This window comes from Hemicordylus capensis, chromosome 2 (assembly GCF_027244095.1).
Source record: "Hemicordylus capensis ecotype Gifberg chromosome 2, rHemCap1.1.pri, whole genome shotgun sequence".
Taxonomy (NCBI): Eukaryota; Metazoa; Chordata; class Lepidosauria; order Squamata; family Cordylidae; genus Hemicordylus; species Hemicordylus capensis.
In genome coordinates this window covers 388,702,667-388,719,002 of record NC_069658.1, presented here as the reverse complement: position 1 = coordinate 388,719,002, position 16,336 = coordinate 388,702,667, and the positions used below count along the sequence as shown (strand labels likewise).

Here is a 16,336-nt window from a genome sequence, read left to right as displayed (position 1 = left end):
GCCTCTATCATACCACTTTTGACTTTGAAAAAATTATCTGACTCCAGTATTAGTGGAAAGGTCTAGAGTCCAGAATGGTCAAGCTGACATTCACATATGCCCCTAAAGACACCACCCACTCTAAACTGGCACAGTAGCCAATGCCTGCTCCAGAATGACACTTGCCATTATTTTTCATCAATACCAGTTTAAATACACCGTTGTGCTCCTAGCCTTTCCCTTCTGGCCATAAACCCATTAGCACCATGCAGATCTGCCAGTGTTTAACTATTTAGTCATGTAGAAAATAAGGATGGATCTAGCATACTCTGCCACATATTTCTGATTAAATTGATGTGAACAAAGCAGACATCAGTGATTCCCAAACTGCATTGTGTACCCCTGGTGTAGTGGAGGGTTTTCCTGGGGGTACCAAGTTGTAGTTCCCTGTAAGTTAATCTCTCTATGTTGCAGGCCTCTCTTCAGTCTGTTGCTTAACTATTAAGGTGAAACATCAACTGCTTTGATGGTTACAAAACAAAAACAGCATCACCCCTCCCACTAGTTTTGGTAAGATGATATGTTTGGTAAGCTGATATTATCGCTATGACTAATAAGGTATTTTTCTACATCAATGCGTCTTACTCAAAATGTAAGTAAAACAAAAAATGGCTATTGCATCAAGACTTCTCTTTTTGGCTAGGAGTGCTTGCAATTGTCAGAGATCTCAGGTGGGGTACAATCACTGCAGCACACTTTAGAGGCACAAGTCCTGATGGTTATCACAGATGATGAAAAAGCGTGTCTCTGTTACACAAGTAAAAAATTTTGCAGCAAAAAGGTATCCAAACCATGATGCTAACCATAAAGATAAACCAGAAAAAAATTGCAAGAGCTGAGATGCTGAACCTAACTAACTGAAATGGTCCAGATCAACATCAACCATACAAGTAGTCCGCATCAAGTATTAACACACTGCTATGCCTAGTTGCTCACAGGTGGAAGCATATCTTCTGGAAAAATTCTTCATCAGGAAATTAATCACAGCATGGCATTTTATCTTCCTGTATGAACAGGAAAGACCACCCAGGTAAAGACATTCCTAACAGCAAAAGTTACCAATGTTAGAAGTTGCTGGCAGCTTTAAGCAGCTTAAAAAGTTGGCAATCTTAAATAGATGGAATACAGTTCATGTTACGCAGCTGGAATAGCTCAGTCATCATGCCATCTTTCTCATCTGTGCATGCCGTGTTTTACTTTAAATTATACATGTTTATTATGAACAGCTGCCTAAATTAGATAAAGCTCCAAAATGAATTCCTGAATGTGCAGGTGGCTGTCTGACTCCTTGTGTCTGCAAATATCTTCTAAAAGGCAATGTGTAGCTGATCCACACATGATGCACAGAAGGAAGAGTGTAGAGTTATCCCTTGATTTAGGGAGGTTAAAAGACTTACCTGATCCAATCAGGTTTTCCAGATAAGTGTACACGGGATGTTTAAAGAGGCCTGTACATATATCCATTATTTCCACACTGGACAGTCCTTCTGTGGAAAAACGCCAGTGTAGCATCAGGGCTCTCGAGCATTGCCTTCATTATAGCTTGAGAACCAGTAGATTAGAGCGTCTCTTTAATGCACTAACTATGCATGATAGCAACATGACCAAGAATGAGGCTTGTACCAAATTCTTATTAAGCTGGTGGCAATGTAAAGCACAGGAGTGGCTATTTACAGTACACAGATTTGGAGAGGGGCCATAGTTTAGTGGCAGAATACATTTTCTGCACACAGAAGATCTCAGGTTCAAGTTCTGGCATCTTCAGTTAAAGGTGTTTGAGGAAAGAGGAGTGAAAAAGGCACCAGTCTGAGGTCCAAACTAAATGAAAGAGTGATATGATTGAAACTCCCAGTGTTTTTCCCCTCTCTTTAAAAACAACAGCAAAACACAACAGCTCTCTCCCAATGCCTGGGGGTGCTACTTGGACTGGGCCATGGTGCAGGAACTGAGGCTTTGCTACTGCACTGGTCCCCAGACTTAAATCACCCCCGCCCCTGAAGCTGCTATCAGCCTCAGAGGGGAAACATTACTGCACACTTTTGTACTCCCCCCCCCTCTCCAAGCAGCTTCAGGGAGGATCAATTTGAATTAGGGGCCACATAGTGCAGGGGCAGACCCACACTCTATGCTGCAGTTTCAATCAACATCATCCCCACCTGATTTTTGAAAAAGGAGAGGGATGTTGGGAATTCAGATCACAGAAATCTCACATCACATCTAGTTTGTCCCAAGGCCCTGAAGCGCCATTGTCAGTCAGAATCTAGCTCCAGCCTGGACTAGATGGGCCAATGGTCCGATTCAGTATAAGGCAGCTTCATATGATCATATAACACAGAAGCAGGGGACAGAAGTGGGGTGTAAATATTTCTCCTGGGCACTTTCCAGATTAGACCCTGCACTGGGGTCAGGACGTATCTCTGAAGTGTGCTTCTACACTTCCTGTGTCCCAACGCTGACAGCAGGGTGCCGTTCATATTTCTAATGCCTTGTTTCAAATTTAATCACTGTGATATAGTGCTATGACGTCGTATATCCGGCGTAAAGAAGTTGCTGTTTTTTCGGGTTGTTAGTTTTTGTGAGACTGCTCCCCCTGCCGTTTACATTTTGAATGCAATTTGCCTGAATGGAAGCATTTTGCTGCTGTTGAGTGGAAAGCGCCCTAGTCCCAACTTTCTTTTCCCTGGTCAGCACTTTCCTTAAAAGTGCTGCCCCTATCTTATTCTCTCTTGGCAGGAGTTAATTCCCATCTCTGAGCCCCACTGGAAGAAAAATAGTTTGGAGGAGGGGCAACTTGAGGTAAATTTGGTGGCAACCTGCAACTAATACACAAGTACAGGTGAAACTCGGAAAATTAGAATATCGTGCAAAAGTCCATTAATTTCAGTAATGCAAATTAAAAGGTGAAACTGATATATGAGACAGACGCATTACATGCAAAGCGAGATAAGTCAAGCCTTAATTTGTTATAATTGTGATGATCATGGCGTACAGCTCATGAAAACCCCAAATCCACAATCTCAGAAAATTAGAATATTACATGGAACCAAGAAGACAAGGATTGAAGAATAGAACAATATCGGACCTCTAAAAAGTATAAGCATGCATATGTATTCAGTACTTGGTTTGGGCCCCTTTTGCAGCAATTACTGCCTCAATGCAGCGTGGCATGGATGCTATCAGCCTGTGGCACTGATGAGGTATTATAGAAGACCAGGATGCTTCATTAGCGGCCTTCAGCAATTCAGCATTGTTTGGTCTCATGTCTCTCATCCTTCTCTTGGCAATGCCCCATAGATTCTCTATGGGGTCAGGTCAGGTGAGTTTGCTGGCCAATCAAGCACAGTACACTGTATACTTTTCAGAGGTCCGATATTGTTCTATTCTTCAATCCTTGTCTTCTTGGTTCCATGTAATATTCTAATTTTCTGAGATTGTGGATCTGGGGTTTTCATGAGCTGTACGCCATGATCATCACAATTATAACAAATTAAGGCTTGACTTATCTCGCTTTGCATGTAATGCGTCTGTCTCATATATCAGTTTCACCTTTTAATTTGCATTACTGAAATTAATGGCCTTTTGCACGATATTCTAATTTTCCGAGTTTCACCTGTATGTCACCACCATGCCTAGATTTCCCCAACCCTGCCCCCCTCCCCGCTGAAAAAATTTCTGGCATGTTTCCAATTGCACCAGGAGTTGCTGCTAAATTATTCTCTCTCTGTGTGTGTGTGTGTGTGTGTGTGTGTGTGTGTGTGTGCCTCTACTTCTCTCTACACATTTGAATGGTGGTAATTTGAGGCTACTCAACAGTAATGCTGAGAACCCAGGTTAAAAACTGTTGGAGATGAACTTCCAGTGCTTCGACCTTTTGCACCAACTGTCCTAATGACCACTAGGGGCATTGGGAGTAGAGACAGTGAGTCAGGGTCTCCCTATCTGTCCCTATGACCCCTGAACTGACTCTACAGCACTTCCTGTCCTGAGTCACAATCCTTCCTCCTTTCCTCCTAGAGAGCAGATGGAACCCCCCCCTCCTTACCTATCCACTATGTAGTCCTTTAGATTAGATATAGGGCTTTCCTATCCAAGTGTATTTAACCAATAAATGTTTAGTGTTTAGTCACACAAGGATCTCCATGTGTTTTCTCTAAACAGCTGCAATATCCAAACCATCCTCTGCTACCTACTCTGTAACTGGAGTGTGTGCTCATTCCTTAGTGCTCTGCTGTTTTACCTATTGTGGGTAAAAATCAACAACCTCTAACAAAAACAGCAGCACAGGTACACAATGCTGCAGGGAGAACTGGTGATCAAAGTAATTATTTTTGTCCTTCTCGCCAGGTGTAGCTGAAAACTCTTTTCAAGACTGATATTCCCAAAGCAAAATCATGTGAGAGGGCCTTTATATTCTTCCCAGCATGGCTTGCAAAAGAAAGCAGAAAGGAATAGCAGCTTAATCCCCAATAAGACAATGTGAATAGTACATGAGTTAATCTAGTAGTACACCACTCCTATTCAGAAGACTCATGAGATGGAACAAAAAGAGATTGTTTTTGGGCCAACACACACTCAGGTTTGCCCTGGGCCCGGAAGGAAGGCAAAACAGAGGCACAGGGTGTGTGTGTGTGTTGTGCTTTAAGGCCTCTCAGGAAAGGTGCTTCAGAGAAACAAAAAAACCTAGGAAAAATGTGAAGGGGGTGCTCAACTGGCTTGCAAAACTATTAAACAATACCCATATTTCAGTGCTTGGAAGCAGATTGCCACTCTGCTCTTGATTCAAATGTTGGCCCAACAGAGGACGTTCAGCCTCCCCTAGCAACTGTTTATTAGTTCCCCTAGCAGACTCATACTTGAAGTCCTACAATCCTAGATCTGTCAGTGTCCACAAGGGAATAAGCATGGGCCTTCTAAAGGACACTTCTAATTGAGGTACATGAAATATCTGAAACTCACTTCAGAACTGATCCTTCCAATGGGAGACATTCAAGTTACTACTGAAGTGTTACTGGAGTGTGCTCAGAAGGAGCAAAAGAGGCTGACTGTAAAAGCACATTTAGTTCTCCTGAATGACAGTTTCCTAATAGGTCTGAGCTCAGCAGAGGAAAGTTCTTTCAAAGCTGCATTTCCTTGTGCCACGTGCTGAATCTTGCCCTGTTCATAAAGGCCAAGGAACATGGAGCCAAGTAGAACAGAAGTGAGGAAGAGTTCTGAGAGAGAGATTAGTCATCTCTCCTCATGATAATAAAAATTGCATTGCTTTCCAGCTGCTGGTTTTGAGTTGACTTTTCATTTAATTGCTTGTTATATTTTAGAACTGAAATGGAGTGTTTTACAAATCTGGCAATGAAATTTAAAGGTTGTGCAATTATGTATTCCTGTGTTTGAAAAAGACTTAAAATTCAAATTGGCCCCCTTTGCAAATCTTCCGATTTGGCTTCCTTTAATTAGTTTTGACAGTCTATGAAGCTGTTTAAATTTGCTTTGACAACTCTGAATAAGAATTCAAAAATGCACCCTGGAGTTTTGACTACAGCAGACATGAGATGCAGGGCCAAATCTACAGTGGCAGCAATATCAGCTGAAGGGGTCTAAATACCAGACAATGGGTCAACTGACATTGTTATTAGAATGAGTCCAGCACCACTTTAAACTAGTATTTGGGTCATGTGTAGAGCTGCCACTTGGATGAACAGCTTGTCCCATTCCTGCACACACGCACATGTACACGCACAAACACACACGCACAAACACACACGGACACGGGATGTGCTGAGAGGACATTGAGACATCCACAAAACATGACAGGTGTGCTCTTGATATATCCCCCTTTTTAAAAGCATGGGCTGGGAGATTATATCATCCAAACCAGCTCAGATTATGTGCTTAGTAAATCTATTAAATTTGTAATTACTAAAAATGAATCTATTCCTCCTTTCAGCCCCAGCAGGGGTCTCCATGGCAGCTCATAACAAAATTTAAAATACAGTATCATAAAAACAATAGAACTGACATCAAAATCTTAGCAGCAACTGAGAGACTAAAAATTCAAAACGGGCTAAAGCCCTGTTCAAACATTACATTGCATGTATGTATAGGTAACTGTACACATGCACATATTTTTGTGGGAATAATAGAACATGTATGCATTTTAAAAGTGAACTTGGGTCAGGCCCCTCAAATACACAGTACATGTGGGAAGTATACTACTTTATGTGTAGTGAACATAAAGTGAACTGTACAGGCTTACACTTCTGCATGTGTGCACATTGTACTCAGACTGCACATGTGTTTACCATAACATGTGAATAGGGCTTAAGGGTGTGGTAGAACAGAAGTATTTTCACTGCCTATTTATTACATTTCTATACTGCCCTATCCACCCAAAGGCTCTGGGTGGTGTTGAAATGCTACTAAAGAGGGGGTCATCTGGGCCTCCTGAGGAAGGGAGTTCCAGAATCTGGGTGCTTGAATAGGCAATTAATATCCAATGGCTCAGATGCTGTGCAGCATAATGCAGGTGGTTCAGACCCACCTCTACTGCTGTAGGCATCTAACAAGCATGTCCATGGTGCTGCACAATGGGACTCTTCCACATCGCAATGTTACCTGCTTTGGGAATAATGCAAATAATATTTCAATGTGCGATTGTGCAAAGGTAAGTAGCAGCAGAACAGCCTTGTTGTGCAGGACTATGTGTATCTTTGTTAGACGCCTGCAGCAGTACAGGCAATTGTGAACCGCCTGTGTAATGCTACATAGCAAGTAAGCCATTGGCTGCTGCGTGTAGGCTTTTTCCTCTGCAGACTAGCAACAAAGAATTGAGCAATGTTGATGATAAAAGCTCAGCAATACTTCCTCCTAACAATTCTGGAGTTGGGGAGGGAGAAATTATGGCATGACTAACCACAAAGGCTATGTGGTTCATAGGCAGGCAGGCAGGCGATATTTAAACAGGACTGAGCTCAGTAAAAGATTAAACCAATGAAATGACATACTATAAGTCAAACACAAACTACATGACCATACATTTGAGCTTGCAAAATAGAAGCGCTATAAACTCAAATATCCAAGTGTTAAGAGTCTGCAATGTACAAAGGAGAAGTCATCAAATTGATGAAGATATTTCAGGTAAGAATGAAAATGATAGATATCAATGAGAATTCTGAGGGACATCAGTTGTATGGCTATATAAAGCAGCCGCTCATTTTATTTCCCTCTGCCAACTGGTTTTGGGGCACTGCACATCCTGACCGTGCCCTTAGAGTGCTGCTCAGTGGCAATTACCAATAAGTGAATGAGGCATCACATGTCCCTCAGCTGCTCCCGAATGATGGAGGGTTGGCCTATAACTGCCCACTTCACGTTAAAATGGTCCTTGATTGCCTTAAGGGGAGACCAAGTGCCACTGAAGGGGAACTGGGAGAATAGTCACAATCTCGCTGCCTCTGTTTTTTCAGACCATGTGTGATGCTTTCTCAGAAGCACCTTTGTCTGTTCAACTCAGAGGTTTTAGGAGTGGCTATTATATATTAAATGGATCTCTGAATGAGCAGGCAAGGCTGGTGCAGTCATGTCAGTCCAACAGGCCTGTTAGACCCAATATGCCCTCTGTCAGGCATGATTAGAATTAGCCTAGACACAATAGCAGGGAGCCTCAGCAGTCGAAACCTCTGACTGAGCTCCCCAACGTCACGTCTGAACTCCAACATTCCTGTTGGACCAAGTTAAATGGCCAGTGAGCTGCCTCTCAGCTGAGAGGTTGCTCAGGCCATTTCACCCGGCTGCTGAGCTGCTCTTCGGGGATTGCACCCTGGAAACTGGGGAGAGGGGATAAAGGCAACCCTCTGCAGAGGACCATATAGCTGTGGAGGACTATGTGATTTCCAGAGGGGCAATCCCCACCGTAAAAATGTCAGGAATTCCAACTCGATTCATCCAGTGATAGTTTTGCAGGGGCCATGTTGGTCCTCCCAACAATTCCCCTGTTGGGTCTGGTTGGATAGGATCTGACCTGACATTTTTCACACCGCACAGGCCTAGGGGTACAAATCTGTTTGCTTCATTTAAAAAAGCCACTGTTTGTCACATGTTGATAACATTGCTGGAGCTATTATGAAATATGAAAGCAAAAATAGTCACAACAAATGCTCTTAAAATGCACAGATGTCAAACAATTCAACCTTGAATGAATCCAGAAAGGCCTTTGGGCCCTGCTGAGTCTTCTTCCCTCGTACAAAACTATGCCCCTAAAAATACTGGAAGCACAACTAAGACGCACAAATGCTCAAGCAAGAGCTCAGAAATGATCTGCAAGTATTTGTAAGTAATAAAGGTCAGTATGAGCCAGTCATCAGCAGTGCACAAGGCAAATGCACCTAAGAGGGCAGAACACTGAGGGCCAATTCAGATGATACTTTCAATGTGTGATTAGATTCCTCTATCTGTGTATAAATGATCATCTGAATGGAAAATCATACATTCTCTACCCTGGATTGAACCACTAGATATAATGGAGGATTTGGGATGTGGGTAGTCAATATCATGTGATTAGATAATCGTCTGAATTGCTATGTGATGTTTTCTCCCCTTAACCATATTGTTTGAATTGTAAATAGGACAGAGCCCAGGACTGGATCAGCCAGTTATGTAGGTGGGACTTACTTTGGGTACAATTTCCCCCTCCCTGAGGTGGAGAGTTGTGAGAGAGTTCTTTTAATCTCTGCCACACTAACTGACATAGGTGGAATAAGTGCTGCTTACAAGAAAAGCATGCTGTTTACAAGTTTCACCCACTATATAAAATAAATGTGAAAAACTGTGAAGCTATTCACAAATGCAATGAAAAGCGTGCTAAGGAAGCCCAGCCCAGTTTTCGGTTCATGTGTGTACTGCCTGGAGCTGCACAGCTCCCGGCAGCGGCGCAGTGGCCCACCACTTAGCCCAGGTTTGGGGTGCGAGAGCACCCAAAAAGCGGGCAAAATGCTTGTGTGTCAGTGCCACCAACTTCAAGTGGCACCTACTCACAAATAGCCTCCCGACCAGTGCATTATGGAAGCTCCGGGGGCCTCCCAGCTCCCAAACCTCCCTGCTCCCAGCTGAAACTGGCAATCATATGGGAGGCTGAACTGGCTGCCCAGCAACATGAATGGAATCACCTGTGGGGGAGGTAAGCTTTTTGTGGTTTCCTCCCCTCGCCCTGTCCGAACCCATTCTCCAGTTGTGACAATGGGCTCTGTGTGTTTGAGTTTCAAACATTAATTTTAAATTTTTATTTTTTTGCTGTGACAAGAAAAAAGGGGCAATTTTAACAACCAAGCCTTAAGGACCATCCCTGGTCCCTTGTCTTCACTCTCCCACCTTCCAGAGCCCCACTTACAGCCTCTCCACGCCACCCGCACTTCTCCCTGCTAAGATCTGACAGAGCATTTTGCCCTGGAAGATCCCAGTCAGGTTGGGGTGAAGGACTGACACAGAGAGGTTGCAAGAGGTGGAGGGAGCACAAGGTGGGGTAGGGGAAGCCAGACCACTAGGTAGGTCCCTTAAGGCATAGGAGTCACCCCTGGAACCTTGCCTTCTCTTCCCCGCCTTCCAGCACCTCACTTACAGCTGCAAAACTGTCTTTTTATTCTCCAGCAGAAATCTGGGGTTGTGGGCTTGGAAATTGTGCGGCTACTTTCCTATAAAAGGGCTTCCCCCAGTTTGGAGTTCACTGTATTCCTATTTATCCATCTATCTGAAGCTGCCTGGGCTTCACTCACTCACAGACATGGAACTCTCAGACCAACACATAAAAGTGTGTTTTTGCAGACAGATTCCACAACTTGCCTGGAACAACACAACAACAACAAAACAACCCACCCAAACCCCACAAAAATGCATTAATTTCCCAGAAAATCAAAGAAAATTCCATTGAAACGCATAAACAATGTAACCTCATAGAGACAGGAAATGCTAGAGTCACAAAGAGAGATAAGATGTTGCTATTTGGAAGGATGTTTGCGGACTGCAAGCCTTTTTACTAATATATATAATTGGAGTGTGCCCTGAGATCTCCAAACATGCCCATTTAATCTGCATACTTCAAGACAGCAAGTGGGTCAGCATGTCTCCATAGAAGACAAAGGAGCCAAAGCTCTCAGTTCTGCCTTGGAAAAGAATTGCATCTCAACAGCTGATCACTATGCATGACTCTATCATTTTAGACATAACTATGGAAAGGCACGGCATTTGAATCAGGAAATACTACAAAGCAAGCCTGGGAACCAAAGAGAGACAGAGCTGTAATAATGGGCGACTTCAATTACCCACACATAGACTGGGTAAATTCACATTCAAGTAATGACAGAGAGGCCAATTTTCTAGGCCTCTCTACATGATTGTGCCTTACAATAGTTGGTCATGGAACCAACCAGAGAGATGGTGACCTTCGACTTAATCCTAAGTGGTGCCCAGGAACTGGTGCGAGATGTCAGAGTTGTAGAACCATTGGGGAACAGTGACTATAGTGTGATCGAATTCAGCTTACATGTAAGTGGAATATTGCCAAGGAAGTCCAACAACAATACATTGGACTTCAGAAGAGGAAATTACTCAGAAATCAGGGGACTCGTAAAAAGGAAGCTGAAAGGAAACGTGAGGAGGGTCAAATCACTCCAGAAAGCATGGTACTTATTTAAAACCACAATAATAGAAGCGCAGTTGGAATGTATACCAAAAAGGAGGGAAGGTACCATCAAGTTCAGGAGTACCCCAGCATGGCTTACAAGTAGAGTCAGGGAAGCTATAAAAAGCGAAGACGACATGCTTCAGAAAATGGAAGTCCTGCCCAAATGAAGAGAACAAAAAGGAACATAAACTCTGGCAAGAGAAATGCAAGGAGACAATAAGGGATGCAAAAAGAGAGTTTGAGGAACATATATCTAGAACATAAGAACATAAGAACAGCCCTGCTGGATCAGGCCCAAGGCCCATCTAGTCCAGCATCCTGTTTCGCACAGTGGCCCACCAGATGCCATTGGGAGCCTACAGTCAGGAGTTGAGGGCATGCCCTCTCACCTGCCATTACTCCCCTGCAACTGGTACTCAGAGGCACCCTGCCCTTGAGGCAGGAGGTGGCCTACAGCCCTCCGACTACTAGCCATTGATAGACCTCTGCTCCATGAAGTCATCCAAACCCCTGTTAAAGCCATCCAGGTTGTTGGCTGTCACCACATCCTGAGGCAGAGCGTTCCACAAGTGGATCACGCGTTGTGTGAAAAAGTACTTCCGTTTGTTGGTCCTAGACCTTCTGGCAATCAATTTCATGGAGTGACTCCTGGTTCTAGTGTTGTGTGAGAGGGAAAAGAATCTCTCTCTCTCCACTTTCTCCACACCATGCATGATTTTATAGACCTCTATCATGTCTCCCCGCAGTCGTCTTTTTTCTAAACTAAAAAGCCCCAGGTGTTGTAGTCTTGCCTCATAGGAAAGGTGCTCTAGTCCCCTGATCATCTTGGTTGCCCTTTTCTGTACCTTCTCCAGTTCAACAATGTCCTTTTAAAGATGTGGTGACCAGAACTGTACACAGTACTCCAAGTGTGGTCGCACCATAGTTTTGTATAAGGGCATTAAAATGTTAGCCGTTTTATTTTCAATCCCCTTCCTAATGATCCCTAGCATGGAATTTGCCTTTTTCACAGCTGCCGCACATTGAGTCGACACTTTCAACGAGCTGTCAACCACAACCCCAAGATCCCTCTCCTGGTCCGTCACCGACAGCTCGGATCCCATCAGCATATACTTGAAGTTGGGGTTTTTCATCCCAATGTGCATCACTTTACACTTGCTAACATTGAACTGCATTTGCCATTTTGTCGCCCACTCCCCCAGGTTGGAGAGATCCTTTTGGAGCTGCTCACAATCCGTTTGAGATTTCACTACCCGGAAGAGTTTGGTATCATCTGCAAATTTGGCCATGTCGCTGCTTACCCCTGCTTCTAGATCATTTATGAATACATTAAAAAGCACCGGTCCCAGTACAGATCCCTGGGGGACCCCACTTCTTACTTCCCTCCATTGTGAAAACTCTCCATTTATACCTACCCTCTGTTTCCTGTCTTTCAACCAGTTAGCAATCCACACATGTACTTGTCCCTTTATCCCATGACAGCTAAGTTTCCTCAGGAGCCTTTGATGAGGAACTTTGTCAAAAGCTTTTTGGAAGTCCAGGTAGACTATGTCATTTGGGTCACCTTGATCCACACACTTGTTGACACTCTCAAAGAAGTCCAAAAGGTTGGTGAGGCAAGATTTACCTTTGCGAAAGCCATGCTGGCTCACTCCGAGCAGGGCCTGTTCTTCTAGGTGCTTTACAATTTTATCCTTGAGGATGCTTTCCATCAATTTGCCTGGAATGGATGTTAGGCTAACTGGCCTGTAATTTCCCGGATCGCCCCTGGATCCCTTTTTGAAAATCGGTGTTACATTTGCCACTCTCCAGTCCTCTGGTACAAAGCCCGATTTCAGGGATAAGTTAAATATTTTAGCAAAAATGTCGGCAATTTCACATTTGAGTTCTTTGAGGACTCTTGGATGGATGCCATCCGGCCCTGGTGATTTGTTAGCTTTCAGTTTTTCCAGACAGTTTAGAACATCATCCCTTGTCACTTTTATCTGACTCAGCTCTCTAGCCTCCATCCCTAAAAAGCCTGGTTCAGGAACAGGTATATGCTCAGTATCCTCTGCCGTGAAGACAGATGCAAAGAACTCATTCAGTTTCTCTGCAACCTCCATATCCTCCTTAATAATCCCTTTCACTCCCTCATTGTCTAATGGCCCAACCACCTCCCTGGCAGGTTTCCTGCTTCTGATGTACTTAAAGAAGTTTTTGTTATTCCCCTTGATACTTTTGGCTAAATGTTCCTCAAACTCTCTTTTTGCCTCCCTTATTGTCACCTTGCATTTCTTTTGCCAGAGTTTGTGTTCCTTTTTGTTCTCTTCGTTTGGACAGGCCTTCCAATTTCGGAAGGAAGTCTTCTTCCCTTTTACGGCTTCCTTGACGGTACCCGTTAGCCATGCTGGCATCCTCCTGGACTTAGTGGTACCTTTCCTCCTTTTGGGTATACAATCTAACTGGGCTTCTAGTATTGTGGTTTTGAGTAAACTCCATGCACTCTGGAGCGAAGTGACTCTCCTGATTTTCCCCCTCAGCTTTTTTTTCACCATACTCCTCATTTTGGAGAAGTTTCCTCTTCTGAAATTCAAAATGTCCGTGTTAGACATCCTTGGTGATTCTCTCCCCGCATGTATGCTGAATTTGATGGCACTGTGGTCACTGTTCCCTAAAGGGTCGATGACCCTGACATCACGCACCAGGTCCTGGGTGTCACTCAGAATTAGATCTAAGGTCGCCTTCTCTCTGGTTGGTTCCATGACCAACTGTTCTAGGGCACAGTCATTTAGCGTATCTAGAAATTTGACCTCTTTGTCCTGACTTGAATGTGAATTTACCCAGTCTATGTGTGGGTAGTTGAAATCACCCATTATTACAGCCCTGCCTCTCCTTGACGCCTCCCTGATTTCCTCCTGCAACTCCCAGTCACTGTCATCATTTTGATCTAGAAGTGTCAAGAGGAATAACAAAAACTTTTCAAAATATATCAGCAACAGAAAACCTGCCAGGGAGGTGGTTGGACCCTTAAATGATGAGCATGTGAAAGGGAATATTAAGGAGGATAAGGAGACTGCAGAGAAGCTGAATGAGTTCTTTGCATCTGTCTTCACTGCGGAGAATACTGACCATATACCATCTTCAGACCTGAGCTTCTCAGGCTCAGAGGCTGAAGAACTGGGCCAACTTTAGGTGATGAGGGAAGATGTTCCAAATGGTTTTGAAAAATTAAAAGTGCACAAATCATCAGGGCCAGATGGAATCCACCCAAGAGTTCTGAAGGATATCAAATGTGAAATTGCTGATCTCCTAGCAAAAACATAAGAACATAAGAACATCCCTGCTGGATCAGGCCCAAGGCCCATCTAGTCCAGCATCCCGTTTCACACAGTGGCCCACCAGATGCCGCTGGAAGCCACATGTAACTTGTCCCTACAATCAGGCTCTGTACCAGAGGACTGGAAAGTAGCTAATGTAACTCAGATTTTCAAGAATGGATCCAGGGGGGATCTGGGAAATTACAAGCTGATTAACTTAATTTCTGTGCCCAACAAATTGACCGAAAGCATATTTAAGGAGAAAATTGTTAAACACATAGAAGAATGGGCCTTGTTGAAGGAGAATCAGCATGGCTCCTTCAAGGGGAGGTCTTGCCTCATTAACCTTTTGGAGTTCTTTGAGCGTGTCAACAGGCATGTGGTGATCCAGTTGACATAGTATACTTAGACCAAAAGGCTTTTCACAAAATTCCCCACCCGACCAAAGGCTCTTGTGTAAGCTTAGCAGTCATAGGATAAGAGGACAGGTTAATGTGTGGATTCGTAACTGGCTGAAAGACAGGAAAAAGAGAGAAGGAATAAATGGACAGTTTTCACAATGGAGGCAAGTCAGAAGTGGGTCCCCCAAGGATCTGTACTGGAACCAGTGCTCTTTAACTTGTTCATAAATGATCTAGAAGTTGGGGTAAGCAGCCACGTGGCCAAATTTGCAGATGACACTAAACTATTCAGGGTAGTGAAATCCAAAATAAATTGTGAGGTGCTCCAAAAAGATCTCTCCAAACCAGGAGAGTGTGCAACATAATGGCAAATGTGATTCAGTGTACAGAAGTGTAAAGTGATGCATATTGGGGCAAACCCCTCTCCCCCAAACTTTACATATATGCTGATGGGATCTGAGCTGTCAGTGAATGACCAGGAGAGGATCTTGGGATCATAGTGGACAGCTCATTGAAAGTGTTTACAGTTTGCAGCAGATGTGAAAAAGGCAAATTCCATGCTAGGGATCATTAGGAAGGGGATTGAAAATAAAAATGCTAGTATTATAATCCCCTTATACAAATCTGTGGCATGACCACATTTGGAGTACTGTGTTCAGTTCTGGTCATACAATATCTTAAGAACACTGTAGAACTGGAAAAGGTGCAGAAGAGGGCAGCCAAGATGATCAAGGGCCTGGAGTACCTTCCTTCTGGGGCTCTTTAGCTTGGAAAAGAGGTGACTATGGGGAGACATGATAGAGGTGTATAAAATTATGCATAGAGTAAAGAGAGTGAACAGAGAGAAATCTTTCTTCCTCTCTCACAACATTAAAACCAGGGATCATCCCATGAAACTGAAGATAGGGAAATTTAGGACCAACAAAAGGAAGTACTTCTTCACACAGTGCACAATTAAGCTATGGAATTCTCTGGCATGGGATGTGGTGATGGCCACTAGCTTGGATTGCTTTAAAAGGGGCTTAGACATATTCATGGAGGACAGGTCTATCAATGGGCTACTAGACTGGTGGCTATAGACCACCTCCAGCCTCAGAGGCAAGATGCTGCTAAATACCAGTTGCAGGGGAGCAATGGCAGGAGAGGGGACAAGCCCTCACCCCCTGCCTGTGGGCTTCTCAGAGGCATCTGGTGGGCCACTCTGTGAAACAGGATGTTGGACGAGAAGGGCCTTGAGCCTGATCCAGTTGGGCTGTTCTTATGGGAGTGATAAGCCTGCATCTGTGAAAGGAAGGTACAGTGGTCCCTCGACTTACGAAGTTAATCCGTTCCGAATGCACGTTCGTAGGTCGAAAATTTCGTAAGTCGAAAAGCGCACCCACGGAGGTCTTAAAAAATTTGTAAGTCGAGGAAGCCGCATCTAAACCGCCAACGGTTTCCGTTCATAGCTCGAAAAATTCGTAAGCGTGCGGCCATTTTTGTCGTTCGTAAGTCGAAAACATCGGATGTCGAGTAGTTCGTAAGTCGAGGGTCCACTGTACACTATAATTCTGAACATGTGATTGGAAAAATACACTCTATTCACATTGGTATGTTCATCTGAGACTTTTTCGAAGGGGCTATAAAAATATCACATATATATTAAAGATGTTTAAAAGTATCATCTGAACTGGCCCTGAGTCAATCTTCTTCTCAGACAAGGATGTGGCCAAGCAGCCAGGGTGATAGTTTCCCCACCACAAGGCTGCTGAATCAGAGTGGTGGGTCCTATCTAGCAACAGGTCAGAAGTCAAGAGCAAATGTCAAAATCAAAGTTGCTGTTAGCCACAAGAAGGAAGGTGAGTCACATAAGAAGCTGGTAAACGATCCATATGAATTCATTAGATTTCATAATCCTAAAGTCTCCAGGCTAATAGGAAGAAGTACCG

The 16,336-nt window shown here is 43.8% G+C and overlaps 1 protein-coding gene across 3 annotated transcripts in view; it reads right to left on the bottom strand.

Moving 5' to 3' along the window:
• SEPTIN9 (septin 9) overlaps positions 1–16,336 on the bottom strand; it is a 322,440-nt gene that overhangs the window by 292,125 nt on the left and 13,979 nt on the right. For 2 of the 3 annotated variants that reach the window (XM_053296380.1, XM_053296381.1), the window contains exon 2: positions 1,437–1,526. The exons of the other annotated variant lie outside the window; for it this stretch is intronic. In XM_053296380.1, the coding sequence (XP_053152355.1) occupies positions 1,437–1,526 (90 nt within the window). The remainder of the gene's footprint in view (positions 1–1,436; positions 1,527–16,336) is intronic. 3 annotated transcript variants of the gene reach the window in all.